Source organism: Rhipicephalus sanguineus, chromosome 9 (assembly GCF_013339695.2).
Source record: "Rhipicephalus sanguineus isolate Rsan-2018 chromosome 9, BIME_Rsan_1.4, whole genome shotgun sequence".
NCBI classification, from domain to species: domain Eukaryota; kingdom Metazoa; phylum Arthropoda; class Arachnida; order Ixodida; family Ixodidae; genus Rhipicephalus; species Rhipicephalus sanguineus.
Genome location: NC_051184.2, coordinates 60,951,827 through 60,966,758, shown reverse-complemented (window position 1 = coordinate 60,966,758; position 14,932 = coordinate 60,951,827). Strand labels below are relative to the sequence as shown.

The 14,932-nt window shown below is 46.0% G+C and overlaps 2 protein-coding genes across 2 annotated transcripts in view; both read left to right on the top strand.

Annotated features, from left to right (window-relative positions):
• Nucleotides 1-11,434, top strand: part of LOC119405231 (KICSTOR complex protein SZT2) — a 62,795-nt gene extending 51,361 nt beyond the window's left edge. The window contains exons 8-11 of the mRNA XM_049419448.1: nucleotides 5,256-5,482; nucleotides 7,432-7,575; nucleotides 7,664-7,677; nucleotides 11,245-11,434. Coding sequence (XP_049275405.1) covers nucleotides 5,256-5,482; nucleotides 7,432-7,575; nucleotides 7,664-7,677; nucleotides 11,245-11,434 — 575 coding nt within the window. The remainder of the gene's footprint in view (nucleotides 1-5,255; nucleotides 5,483-7,431; nucleotides 7,576-7,663; nucleotides 7,678-11,244) is intronic.
• The window catches only part of LOC119405229 (KICSTOR complex protein SZT2-like), a 229,536-nt gene continuing 225,851 nt past the window's right edge, over nucleotides 11,248-14,932 (top strand). The window contains 3 exon segments of the mRNA XM_049419447.1: nucleotides 11,248-11,393; nucleotides 13,240-13,330; nucleotides 14,310-14,489. Of these exon segments, the coding sequence (XP_049275404.1) occupies nucleotides 13,302-13,330; nucleotides 14,310-14,489 (209 nt within the window). The 5' untranslated portion in view covers nucleotides 11,248-11,393; nucleotides 13,240-13,301.

The window sequence follows — 14,932 nt, the reverse complement described above, 5'->3', positions numbered from 1 at the left end:
GGGCCCCTTTCAGCTACACCCTATAAGGAAACGTGCAATGAGTAGGTGGCGCCATGGTGCAGAGTGAATGAAAGCATCTCGCGTGCTCTGTGTAGCAGCCGGCCCATGAGTGGAGCCGTGTCAGGTGTTAGCAAAGCTTTACAAGATGTGTATGAATTGCTGCTTGTAGACTGTGCTAACAACTACAGAAACTTCCCACACTGGAATGAATTTCAGTTTTACATCGCGACCATGCTCTAGAGACCAGTGAGAACAGTGGATTTGTGTCATACGGCGCATGAAGCAAGTGATCGTGGGCATGCTTACAAAGTACATGCTGCTGCTAGTTCGCTCTGAATTTGCACTCTACGCAAGTTAGCCAATACCTTTTACAGTGCTGACGCAACGCAGGGGCAGCCAGAAAAGTGATCTCGAGTTTGCTGTCTGCATTTCGTTGGCGCAAGGCCATCGACGAATCCAACTTCTCCCTCGTACGCTCCTGCTATTTTTTCTAATGATGTACTGCTGTTTGTTGAACTGTGCTGTCCGTAAATGGGAGCAGTAAGGAACAAGCCCCAGATATACTTGGCACCATCGGGGACCGTGACTTTAACATTTACCCCACCTGTACTGCCTTTGCCACTCGGCGCACTGCACGTGCAAAGTCACGTCATGCCATTCTAGTGCTACGTGACAGGAAGATATCTCATGCAAAGCTGGCACGTAACAGAGTTACCCAACCACTCATGCAGCCCGAGCATTGTCCACAAAAGGAACTAAACAACAGCACAGAATACTTCGTGCAACTGCGGCAGCACTAATTGCAACACAGTCGGCGATCGTACGTTTTTCTTGCGCCCATTGCTCTAGGTGTCCAAGACTTTTTTAAGATCACGCTACAGCACATGTTCGACACACACGTCATCGATTACTCAGTAATAAGCAGGCAAAACAATATGAAATAATGCTACAAACCTCGACGATGTATGCTTCCAGGTTTAAGCGCTGGCTTGCCGCCACATCCTCATTTCAACACCACTCTGTTGCACATGCATGCTTTCTTGTGTCGTATCGAAAACATGATTGCTTGGGTATAAATTGTCCTTTCCCTTCGTTTGAAGCCCTAAAAAGTCCTGCACTGTTAACTGTCTGAAACCCTACCCATTTTACTGCAACTGTCGCCCTTGCGCATACCACTTACATACATCGGGGGCGTAGCAGATGGGGAGACGACAATTCGTAGCCGTGAGTGGGAACTGAAGCAGCCACTGCGGCGCTGGCGCAGTGCGCCGTTGCGCCACCTGTAAATGCTGCATTTTCCCATATGTGCAAATTTGTCGAACTGCTTATATATCCATGCACTGCTCTCATGGAATGAAAAATGTCAACCTAGACCTAATCAATTAATGAGAACTAACAACAGTAATGCCAGGGAAAGTATAGGGGATTTTATTTGTAGTAATTAGAATATAAATGTGAAGAAAGTAAAGTGGGCGAAAAGATAACTTGCCGCCGGCAGGGACCGAACCTGCGACCTTCGAATAACGCGTCCGATGCTCTACCACTGAGCTACGGTGGCAGTCATCCTCCCGTTCACTTTATGGAGTATATATGTGCATTTAAAAAACGAATGTTCCACACTCGCCACCATGGCTGCGATCGACGCTGAATAACACTCCCAGGTTTAAATAAGCACATACAGTAAAAGCTCGTTAATTCGACACCCGTTAATTCGGAAATTCGGATAATTCGGACGGCTCTATTGGTCCGGCCAAAGTGCATGTTAATCTATGGGACCAAACCTTCGTTAATTCGTCAGAATTGGGCTCCGCACCGCTTAATTCGGACAAATTCTGACGGCTGCCGCTACACAAATGTGTGGTAAAGCAGCGCTGGCACCACTGGGGTGAAACCGAAACTTGAGTGACATCGCCATCATCATCAACTACTGGGGGCGATCGCAGCGTCACCGAACGTCGGCGTCTCCTTTCTTCGCTCCATGGCTCCACTGCGCCTCCGACGGCATTTTCCCTTGTGTTGTGTCGGCACTGTCTCTTCTTGCGGAGTTCTTGTTTTTTCCCGTTGTGACCGTGTTTACATGTGAGGCCCGAGCATGCGGCAGTAGCCGACGGTGGCATCGACGAGGTGTCAGCCGAGTCCACCGATGGTGACTGCCCGACCTTCGATGCTGTCCTTCCCACAGATATGACCTTCAGGACTACATCGCGATTGATGATTGTGTCGCCACGACTGGTCTCCTGCCCGATCAAGAAATTAATAATGATGTCGCGACCTCATCGCACCTCACGGGAAGTCTCGGAGGCGCTTTTGATATTAGAGGGCGTTTGCCTGAGCACTTCCGACAGTTTGCGTTCTGTTGGCCATTTGGAAAAGTTAAGAAAAAATTGTAATGTAAGCCGGAATCTGCGTGAAAACGCAGACGACCATTACAAAATAGGCAGTTTTAGAATAGCGTACGCAAAGCTTTGCGTTGGCTTTTCGCGCAACTGCGCATGCGTCGTACGCTAACCGCTTGCGGGCTCCTGTTAAGTGACGGAAATAGCGGGCCGCAACGCTAACACTAACTTAGCGTACGCTATTCTAACACTGCCTATACTTCAGCAAATAAAGGTATGCTTCTCCAACTTGATTTTAATGTTGTTTTTCCTGTTCATTCGTTAATTTGGCATTCGGTTAATTCGGACATTCTTTCCAGTCCCGTGAAATCCGAATTAACGAGCTTTTACTGTATATACCCCATAAAGTGGACGGGAGGATGACTGCCGCTGTAGCTCAGTGGTAGAGCATCGGACGCGATCAGCCCCTGCCGGCGGCAAGTTATCTTTTCGTCCACTTTACTTTCTTCACATTTGTATTCTAATTGCTACAGATAACATCCCCTATACTTTCCCTGAAATACAGTCGAACTTCGCTACAACGAACTCCGCTTCAACGAAATTTCCGATACAACGAAAAATTCTCGGTTCCCCGTCAACAGTCCATAGGAGTCAATGCTTAAGTATGCTCGCCACAACGAACACTTTTTTCTGCTGGCATTCCACTTCAACGAAATTGACGATGCCATTCCGGGCTCAGAAATTTAATTTACTGTGCAATAAACACCAGCTCAGACATTTTGATGTTTTTTAAAACATAAAAATACGAATTCAAAGTCTAAATCACGTGTTGGCATCACCAGAAACTGCCGCTGTTGACTGAGCATGGGGGCCGCCATTGCTTGATAGCGACGGCGATCAGACTGCCTTGCTTTCGCAACTGGCTTGAGTTGCTTCTTAGTCGCAGACAATCCGAAGCCAAAGCTCAGTTGTCCACATTCGCGGAACGGTTCCTTTTCCGATGCCTTTCCAATGCTTTTCGTGCTTTTCGCGCTTTGGTAGTGGTCAGAGTGACGGTACATCCGCGTTAACAACGTGAGCAGCCCTGGGGTGCAGTCGCGGAACGATGCCTTTTCCAATGCCAATGCTTTTCGTGCCTTTCGTGCTTGTCCGGTGCGACCGGTGGTGGAAGCAACAATTCGTCCACGTTATCCACGGGATCAGCCAGCCGCGAGTGGTGGATAACAATAGCATAGAATAAGGCATAAGTCATCGCTCCGCGATAGCACGCCTGCATGTCGCCGTTGTCGGCGAATAGGTAGTGTTAGCGTATTAGTGCAACTGTGCAGTTCGTGTTGCGCGCCTGTGCCTCTGTTTGTTCGTTCGTCGTGAAAGCCGTTGTTTCTGCGTGCTTTTCAACGTGGCGTCGCTATGCACATATATGAGAATCGCGTCGTGACGCTGCTGGGGACGCAAAGGAAGCAGCAGACACTTTTTGAATTTTGGAAATAAAAGTTTCACTGTTCTGCTAGCTCAGGTCAGCCATATTTCTTCGATTTCACTACAACGAAATGTTCGCTTCAACGAACATTTTTCGAGCACCATCATTTCGTTGTAGCGGGGTTTGACTGTATTGTCTGTTAGTTCTCATTAATATTGTGTTTAAAAACAAAAACGAGCCCTTAAGAGTCATCTTCTTTCCTTCAGACCTCATCAATAGGAACACTAAACTAATAGGGACTAATTAAATAGGAGTATAATAAGAGTAGTGTAGCTTTGGATCTTTTGTTTTCGTCAGCAGTTTGTGCTACTTCGAGTGACCCAATGCACAATGACGTGACATTCACTCTTGAGCATATTTCACTTATTTGGTGTTCTTACTGTAAAATTTTTGTTAGGTTTAAGGGCGGCTGCAAGAAATTTCACCTCTTGCTAAATTCATTATGAGTGAGTGGTATATACAACTGAAGCACCTTGGCAAGGCTGCAAGACCGGTGACGGTATAGCTCTTGTTAGGCCGCCTCCAAATGGCACCTAAGGTGGATGGAGAGTGCACCTGTGTTGCCACTATGACTAATATACCAGCCTCCGAAACCTTTAAAGAATCCTTATCTCGGAGGTCATGCTGAGGAGCTGCACATTCTAGGTCGGGCCCCTGTTGTGCGTCTTTCCGGCAAGCAGTAACGGTGACGTCTGTCTTCAGTTGCGGTACAAAATGGCAACTTTTGTGAGCTTTTTATGATGCTTCCGCTTGTATTCGAAATGTCACATTTTTGTCTGAGGCCCTTCTTTATTGACATGTGTATTTGATTTTTTTTCTTTTTCATTGTGACTGGGTTTCACCGGCTTAAACTGTTACACGTGTTAACGCTCGGTGCAGGTCACAGCTTAATGCATCTAAGCTTTCTTGAGTGTTTTTGAATGTTCTAGTCGGATTCCATGCACGACGGGAATTGTTGATTACATTCTGGAACTTACCCGAGCATCAGCAATAATGCTGGAATCTATGTATAAAATGCCATCGTGTTACATTGACAGATCAGCTATTTCAATCAGTCAATCAGATATTTTTCATTTTCATTGTTATGTACACATCGTTATGTATTTGACGAATGACGACTGTGCTCACCACTATCGTACTGTGAGTGGTCTTTGCTTCGCTGTGCTCAAGTTCGCCCAGTAAAGAATTCAGTCCTTACCAGTTTGGCCACCACTTTTTTCACTGTCACATTCATGTGTGACATAGTCTAACACCCACACTTTTTGAAGCTGCGCTTTCTGTGTGGGCTAAAATTACATTCTATTTGGCCTTGGCCTCATTTGGCCTCATTGAGTGTAGTACGTATCTGTCATGAAAGAATAAGTAAACTTCTACTGTAAACTTAGTTTCAATGTATAGACCCCCACAAAGCTCCTTTGGTGACTCGTCCGTTTGTGCAGGCATTGTGGTGATCACAGATGGCGTGATCAGCGTGCCCAATAGCCAGCAGCTGGAGCTGCTTCTCGGAAGCCTCCGGGGTGGCACGGTGGCCTGCTCCTTCTTGCATCTTGGGGGTGGCTACCATGCCCAGAGCAGCCTCGGATATGTGCCTTATGACGATCTGATGCGCTTCATTGCGCGAGCCACCTTCGGTGCCTACCTCAACAGCAGCAGCCTAGTCGGACCGGTCAGTTACGCCCTGCTCTTCTACCAGCGACCACTCGTGCCTTAATCCTTAAACATTGTCTTTTAAAAACGGTCCAACAGTGAAGTTACCTTACCCTTGAACCACGCTTCACCGGGTCATGAGTTTGATTCGCCAACCTTAGCAGTTGCGTTCCAGTCGAGGCAGAATGCAAAACTGACTGCATTTGGTAAACAGAAGTGCATGTTAAAGAATCCTAGGTGGTTGGCATTGACCTGGATGTCCTCACTGTGGCATGCCTCATGCAGTTGAACCCGCATATATCGAACCTATCTATAACAAATTATTGTGTATATCGAATAGTTTTAATATCCCCTTGAATATATTTTCGATATATCAAATATTTTTATATACTGAACTATCCATCATGGTTTTGGCATATAAAACCTCAGAATTTCAATTTAGTCGTTTGGCACAAGGTCGTGCATTCAGTTGCTAGCTTTGGTGGTGCATGCTGTGTATTGCTATACAGTAAAAGCTCGTTAATTTGACTCTCGTTAATTCGGAAAATCGGTTAATTCGGACACGTCATCTGGTCTCTGTAAATATACGCATCACTCTATGAGATTGGGCGCTCGTTATTTCGGACAGATTTGACCGCAAATCGGATAATTCGGCGACTTTCGGGCTGCTGGCGAGGCTCGAAAACGAAAAAAGAAAAATTCGGAACAGAAGTGAAGCTCAAACGCAGCATCGCCATGGACAGCAATTGTCGACTTGGCTTGACTTGAGACTGGTTGAACGCCTTTTCTTCGCGTGTGTTGTTGGCGGTGCCATTTTATTGCTTTGTTCCCGTTGGTGTGCTGCATCGTTGAACGTCGTTTTATCGAGGAACGATTCAGTACGGCTCCTTTAGCTTGATTGTTGCTGGTGCTTTTGTGCTGACTTTTCGTGTGAACACACTCTCCGCCGATGGCAGCGCCGCGAAGCAGCCCAAGTACGAGGCGAAGGACTTCACCACCAAAGTAGAAATTTCGCGTGCCCTGAAAAATGGGCTCTGCCAACAAGAAGTTCCTCCTGTGCCATGACGTCGGCAAACAGTACGACGTGAGTCTCCTGAGAGCAGTTAGCATTCTTGCGTATGTGTGGCAGAACACGCCTGTGCACGCCATTGCCAACTGTATCAGGCACAGTGGCTTTGTTGTACCTGACTCCAGCGATGCCGCAGTGGCCGAAGTGTCGCCGAACGACGGTGCCGACGACGAGCAGGATTTCGGAAGGTTATGCCTGATGCAGTGACACTCGACGATTATATTGGCATTGATGGCATTGCCACTGCCGGCTCTCTGACTGATGAGAAAATCGTCAAGGAAGTGATGCATGGCAACGGATACGAGAACGAAGAGCCCGAAGATGAGCAGCCACACCATGAGCCACACGGGCCTCCTCGCACTGTGAAGGAAGTCGCGGAGGCCCTCGTCGTCCTTGAAGAATTTTGTTTTGGCACTGCAGACAGCATGCGAGCTGCTGAGCACCTTGAAGGGCTCAGAAAAATTGTGTCCGCGCGAATTTCTGCTCGAAAACAGACAAGCATCCGCGATTACTTTGTTAAGTAAAGGTTTGTTGAAAAAACTCGTGCATTTATTGTGTTTATTTCGACCATTCGATAATTCGGACATTCGGTTAATTCGGACATTTTTTCCAGTCCCTAGAAATCCGAATTAATGAGCTTTTACTGTATGTGAAAAAGACTTTTTAGACTAAGTCACTTTTGCTAATGGCACTAGAAAGGGTGTAGGAAAAGTGTATAATCGCATCTCTAATGGTCCATGGGGCTCGCACGAATTCTGTGCTTTGGTGATGTAATTTGAATCTATCACGTAATCACATCTGTTAATTAAAGACAAAAATTATGTACATAACTCAGCGCAGAAAGAACTTTGCATGTAGGTCAGGCTTCAAATGTGCTCGACGGGATTTTCGTTTTTCAGGATGAAGTCGAAGGGTCGACGGGCACGGAGAACATCTTCCACAGGGCACTGCTCTTCTGGAGTTTTCAGGAGGAATTCATCAATCAGCGACTAGCGATGGGCCAAAGATTATGTGAATGCAGTGACATAGCTGCTGGCTTCCAAGTGAGTCTGATCATTGGCTGGTGACAACAGGTGGTCAGTCATTAGGTTGAAAAAGTGACTGGCAAAGCCTGCTTGCTTCCCCTTGTAGCTGCCCTCCTTTTGGTGAGCGAGCAAACTGAGATAGCGCGTAGCTGACCGCAAGAGAAGGCAAGTAAAGACGGCGGCTTGGCTTTGGCACGTGAAGCCACGGCTCGCCACAACCCTGCTGGCATTCGATCCTGGTTCAGCTGTCTCTTTCCTTTGCTCCTGTGGCCTAAGCCTACACCATCGTTGCTTAGTCATTCACTGTTGCCAGATGGGGGTCATTGCCATCGTGCCCGGCCCTGCATTCTTTAGAGCCTTCACCGCATCCATAGGCGGCAAACTCACTCATGAGTCGAATCACTCAGACTCACTCAGACTCATATCGAGCGTGAGTCTGAGTCTGAGGAGTTACGGTTGAGTAAAGTTTTGTGAGTCTGAGTCCGAGTGAGTTCGGTTGGGAAAAATTTTGGTGAGTCTGAGTCCGAGTGAGTCCGGTTGAGGAAAAATTTGGTGAGTCTGAGTCCGAGTGAGCCCTAAGGGCAAAATATATTGCATGAGTGAGTCTGAGTGAGCTCCACAATTTTTGCCGACCTATGGTCCTATCTACTCAACTTTAGCATTACTATCAGCCCTATGTCAGCTCACGTTTATACTCCCGTATACGTATACTCCCGCATACTTCAACGCACTACCGTTCATATGTCAGCTCAATATTTATTGATCAGAGGCGTGAGTTGAGGAGGGAGAGGGGGAGGAGGTGCCTTGACGCAAACTCTTTCACGGGAAGTTACTGATAAAAATATCTCGTGTGAGTCATGACTTCCAATTAAAAGGTCCTTATTGAACTGCAAACTCAGATAACTCGTATTTGAAGGTACGAGATCAAAAGGTGCTAAGTAGCGCACCTATTATGCGAGATGTTGGCGTTAAAGAGCATTGACATTACGGTATAAGAAGATAATTTAATGATAATGGACTCACGGAGTCGACTCACTCAGACTCAGATCGAGCCGTGAGTCTGAGTCTGGAGTGAGTTCGAGTAAATAAAATTTTGGTGAGGTCTGAGTCCGAGTGAGTCCAGTTGAGAAAAATTATAGTGAGTCTGAGTCCGAGTGAGTCCGGATGAGGAAAAGTTGTGTGCGTCTGAGTCCGAGTGAGCCCTGAGGGTAAGATATGTTTCGTGAGTGAGTCTGAGTGAGCTCCAGATTTTTTGCCGACCTATGTTCAGCAACAGACGTCTACTTTTGAAGTAGAAATGACATGCTGTGTTCTAAAGCAATGTGTAACATGCATTACAGATAGCGTGCCATTTGAACGCAGCGCAGAAGACGGACCAAGAAAGAGAAGAACAACGCTTGTTACATATACACGCACTGTCTTTTGCACTGTTGTTCAAGTACATTCATTTCAGCCAACTCGCCCAGTTCATGACAAATAACTTTTAAATATCTTAGGCAATGTAGCTTGAGAAATATGGATGCATAATGTTCGGGGGGGGGGGGGGGGGAGACAGCTGCACTATTGCGCATTTTGAATAAAATTTCGTTTTCCTGCGCCAAGCTGCCCAAAAGCACAAAAATGCACAAAACTGCGCAGAACTGCTCCACAAACAGCCTCAAAAGCAAGAATTTTGATTCCCACAATCAGCATTCAGTGGGGAAAAAAAAAGGCTGAGTTGAACATGATTATTCCAAACCGCAGCCAGGGAGATACCAAGCAAAGTGGGCACATCTGCAGATGCATAAGATGGACCCAAGCATGTTCTCCTGTGCGACGGGTGGTGGTTGTAAATGAAGGCATCCACATGGAATGCTGCCATAAATCTCCTCTGTGTTGTAGATAGTGATGAACCCCAGCAAAAAAGTTCACAGAATTTACGCAGCAATGGCGCAGCAATGAAATGCGATAGCAATAAATTGGAATGTAACGCGAAGAACGGAGAAGCAGCTACGAAATTGCCAGCGCATCGCTCGAGCCCAAAGGACGCACGAAAAGAATTGCACACAGGAGGAGCGCGAACTATCATGTCGTCACAGCTCGACGCTTGAAGCACACTGCTCAAACATAAAGCAGGACGTACGAAGCGAACGAACAAGGTACACACAGGACGAGCGTGAACTGTCCCAGTTGTTACTTATTTCTGTTTGAACAGCGAGCGAAGTGACCTTCGTACGCTCTGTGACTTCATGCGGACATTGCGGGGAAAGCAACATTTGTGTCGTTCCTCAATAAATAAAAAAAAAGCGGGTGTAGCTTGCCTTAGTGGTGCAAGGCTAAAGATGCAGTGGAGCTGATTGGTTCATAGCTGGTTCCGGCCATATGAAGAGATCGAAGTTATGCAAAGTAATGCCAGGTGATGCTAAGTTCCAGTCGAGTCCAGCAGTCGCCTTTTGCCATTTCGGCCGTAGTACGTTGTGGAATACTTAAATGAGTCGAGTCCAGCAGTCTCGCTTGGCAGCGCGCCGCGACTGCCGGTAAGGAGGCTTCCTCATACGGCTGTGCGAAACCCTTCTTTCTGGTTCTCCCAATGTCTGTGGTCTGGCACCGTGCGCTGCCACCTTGGCGCAGGCTTTAAATACAGAACAAAGGAAACGCATACAAAGTTTGTTGTGTCGTCACGTCTGGCTCGACTGAGGCGGTTTGCACTCGTATGTTCCAGCAAGGCGGGCTGGTGCGCGGAAACAGTGTATGGGCTAGCGAAGCAGGCGCACAGCTATGTAACCGGTTGCTAGGCAATGCACGGTGACGCCATTGCGGCGCGGAGTTATTTTCTGTTCGCGTTGGACAGATTACGGCCGGCTTAACGAGCTCTGCCGTTAAAAGCGCGCAGTACGCTGACAACAGCGCTACGCTTGCAGTAACATATGTGCAACTTAGATGAGATAGTGTCAGTGCGGTGAGGTTTCTTGGCGCCCCCGCCCACACTCTTGAAGGGGGTCCCGCGCGAGGTGGCAGCAACCGGTGGTACAACGAATTTTTGTTGTCATGTGTTAAAAGCGGGCAGTACACTTCAAGCTACTCTAACCACGCGGTTGCACGCCCTATTTTTTAAAGGACCCCAAAACAGCCTTCAAAAATACAAAAAACTAATGCGTTATTCTGTCTCGGCATTTTTCGTCTTTTTGGTGCACTTCGCGACGCCAGAACAGTGATTCACATGACAGCTTGCTACAGTGCTTTGCGTGGAAAGCCTCTGCAGTAAGACCTTTCCCTTTCATAGTGAGCTCCTTTCAGGGGGGGACACTGCCGTTTAAATTAAAAAGAAAAAATATTCTTGATTGATATTGATGAAACTTGCCGAGTTTATATATGTTTGTGTGCCGATTTAAAATGTGCAATTGATTTTCTAGTACAGTGTGTAGTTATCAAAATACAGAATATTCCATGTGCCTTTGGGGAGCAAGATTTTTTGCTAAACTGAGGGAGTTACAAAGTGAATCAGCGTATCACAAAAGTCTGGAATCAGTACTGTATGCAGTAAAACAAAAATAGATGTTCTAAACCCATTTGAATGTGAGTTATGTTAGTTGAACATTTGCAAGTAAGTTGATTTCAAGCTGGGATTTCACGCACAGAAGTTCAACGTTCTGTAACGTTTGTTCAAATGCTTTCAAGTAAAATGCTTTCTCATTTGGCTTCTTGCAGGGGCAACACTGCGTTTGAGCTGAACCCAGGTAGCGCGCCGCAGCTGCGCAAGAAAAGCTCTGATGGCAGCCTCAACACGTCGCTGTCGAGCGTCCTCTCCTGCAAGCTCCGTGAAGGCTACGCCCTGCGAAGCATCTCCACCGCCAAAGGTCAGTTGGCTCTGCGGCAGCTGCATTTGCCCTATGCCTGAGAACGACCCAGTGGATATTCACTCTCCATACGGGGCCATTAAGTGGCAATTTTTGTGTGCTTTTTTGGTGAATGACATACTGGTTCCGAGCAAAGCGGCCATTTCTCATAGCCTGAGTCACTTTGGAACACAAACACCATAGTCGGCCCAAAATCATGGGGATCTTTGGTTTTGCCGATGAATCGCTCGAGAAATTGTATAAAATATGACTCACTGTTTGCCAAGATTCTTCTAAGCCCCGTTTATTTCTTGTTAGGAGGTCCCCCCAATGGTTGTTTCTTCGGGACCTCCGTATGTGTAATTGTATGTCCCTCTTGTATTTTATTTCGTCATATCCATTGACAGGTCAATTTTACTTAATTAAAATGAGGTTTCAAATGCATGTATATCTACGGTAATTTCAAGGGTAACTTTGTTTAGTTTGTTATATTCAATGTATTGTTAACCCTCTGAGGGTTTACGCCATACACGTATGGCATCACCTAACAGGCACCAAGGGGGTTTACACCGTACATGTACATCATTGCCTGTATGTTTAAAATGCGCACCTTTTTCGGCTATTTCTCTTGCTTGGCATGTGCTGCCATACTTTGGGAATACGCCGATGTCTCTCCGTTGTTATGTTATTTTCTTTTCAAAGCGGTGCGCCGGCTTTCGCTTGCACATCCGAGTGTGCGCCACGCGGTGCGGCTGGTTTCGGTTTTGTCCTTCGGGTGCTTATCGTTTCTTGCGCCCACAACGCTGATGGCTCTCCGGTTTCTAATCTCTCAAAGGGTAACCGCTTGTTACTCTCTCGTTTGTTGCTCCTTGGGGCGTGATTACATCTGTTTCCATGTGACGCTAAATTACACAAATGATACCGCCGTGGTTGCGTTTCCTGTTTTGGGGACTCTGAAAAAACTAACTCCATCTCGATGATGATAAGTCGAAGGATTATTATAGCTGTTTCACTTGTTTTGCTTTCCGGACGGGCGCACAACCATAGAGTTTTTTTCCGTACGCTCACTCATGCAGTTCGCTTACGCTATGGAAGTGCGCGCCGGTTGCTCTGCTACTAGTGAGTCGAGTGGCGATTCTTCCGATGTGGACTATTCCCCAAGTGCTGAATCGTAATCTGATTCATTGGATGTCAGTTTGTCAGACGAGGATTTACTTGCGAGTTCAGACTCAGGTGATGATAAAGGAGCGACATCTCGGAAGCATGCGCGGCGATTGTTATTGTTAGAGCAAGAACATTTTTTACCGAAAAAGTACTCTGGTGTGCTTATTTTTGTATATCTGTGAGCTGTGTTTAATACAACGCATAATATTTATTTATGAAAAATTGTATAAGTGTTTTTTTAGGATTTTCCTTGATGTTACTCACGAATAAACCATGTGTATGTAACAACAAAAATGATTCTTTGTCACTTTACGGTCACGCAAAAAAATTTTAGACAATTTGTTTCTTAAATAGAATTGTCTGAGGAATTGAAGTCAGCAATAAAGGAAAATACCCATTTGCATTTTGCAAAAAAATTTGACCTTCAAAGGGTTATTTCATTTTAATGAGGTTTAGGATTACCTACTGCTTTAATTCCTGTTTTCTTTTTTTAACTATGTCAATTTTATAGTAGTAAGTCATCAAGTGCTTCAGTGCCAAGATTCAGTCATTGTGCAGAAAACAGTAAAATTGGAGACAGATAACAGTATATCCGGTTGCATAGGGTTCTATTTCTACATCCTTTTCTTGTGGTAAATTCCTTTGCCGCTCATAAAGCGACAGTAGTTTGCAGGGAACTTTTTCTTGTGCGACTTTTCTGCAGGAGAACTGGAAATCAAGCTGGTGCTTCCGTGGAAGTTCGATGTTAATATCGAGTATGTCGTCATGGTTCCGTGGCAGTCTTCAAGCAAGAAGTGAGTCGTGCAATATGAATCTTTTCTTCAGAATTTCTTTTTATTGCGTACAATATTTTTAAGGCAGTGGCGTTTTGGTGCTGTGCCTTAGCTAACATGATAATTCGTTGGCAGATTCTAATGTCTCGGCTTGTGTGGATGTTCGATATTCTTGAATATTCAGTCACATATTGTGCTAATAAATATTCGCTTCAGCTCAAGTTTCAGCTTTTAAAGCTTTTAACCAGATTCAAAGTTAAATGAATATGCATGTAAAAAACATGTATACCTGATAGTATCTTCATGTTTGGTGAACAAGACGTATTGCACAGCTCATAACCAAGACAAGCTAAGTGTTCATCGTTCATCGACTGATTCGTGCAGCTTCTCATTTGTGTGAACGACAGTCTGGCAGCACCTCCTCTTACCTTATTGAACCAAATTGGCTGTCGCAAATCTCGTTAACGTATAATGTGTGACCTGTTACAGGTGATAAGCATTTTATTATCATTGAAGTGTTACATTGCCTGTATGTCAGGAGCATTGCTATGTAGGTGGCGAGTTCGATTAAACGAGTTAGGTATCCATAGGTAAAGAAGTGCAAAGAGAACACGTATATGTAGACACAGGACTAGCGCTCAGTCCTTGGTCCGCGGGGTTGAATCCCGGCCGCCGCGGCTGCATTTTCGATGGAGGCGAAAATGTTTGAGGCCCGTGTACTTAGATTTAGGTGCACGTTAAAGAACCCCAGGTGGTCGAAATTTCCGGAGCCCTCCACTACGGCGTCTCTCATAATCATATGGTGGTTTTGGGACGTTAAACCCCAGATATTATTATTATCAGTCCTTTGTCAACTTCCAAGTGCTAATCCTGTGTTTAATTGTCCGTGTTTCCTTTGCACTGTTTTACTTATGGATACAAACTAACGGGCTCGCATTCAGACGTAATTAAGCTACGGAGTTACGGAAAGCTGAAAGAGGCCTGCCGTGAATTTCTGCAGTCGGGATTCGCCGGGGAGCGGCTCGCAGCCCAAGCAGCGGGCTGGCTGCAAGTTCGAGGTGTGCGTGGAGGCCAGCTACGACTTCCTTCACGACGTCACGTGCGAGTACTTCAAGCCCAACAAGACTCGTAGCCCCTTTCGCCTCATGGTGGCCCAGCAGTACTGGAATGCACTCAAGAAGTGAGTGCGGCCACCATTGCCTTGTAGCATTTTCTTATACAGGGTCTGTCTGCAAAGTAATGAGACTGGGTCTGGTAAAAAGAATTTATTGATCCAATTGGTACATATTGTTTAAAACCTTCAAAATAGTTTCCTTGGGCGTCGATACACCGATTACAACACGCCTGATGTAGCCCTGATACAGCCCTGATGTGAGCCCCGCGGACTTCTTCCCGTTCCCAACTATAGAAGCCTGAAAGCTCGCCGCTTAGACAGTGTTCCCACAATCAAACGGGCTGCCACTAGGACTCTGGAAGAGATCACGGCAGCTGACAGTCAGGGAGCGTTTGCAGCATCAAAATAACGTAAGTGGTGTATCGATGTCCAAGGAGACTATATTCACGAATTTCAGTAATATGCACCGATCGGATCTGTAAATTCTTTTTACCAGACCCAGTCTCATT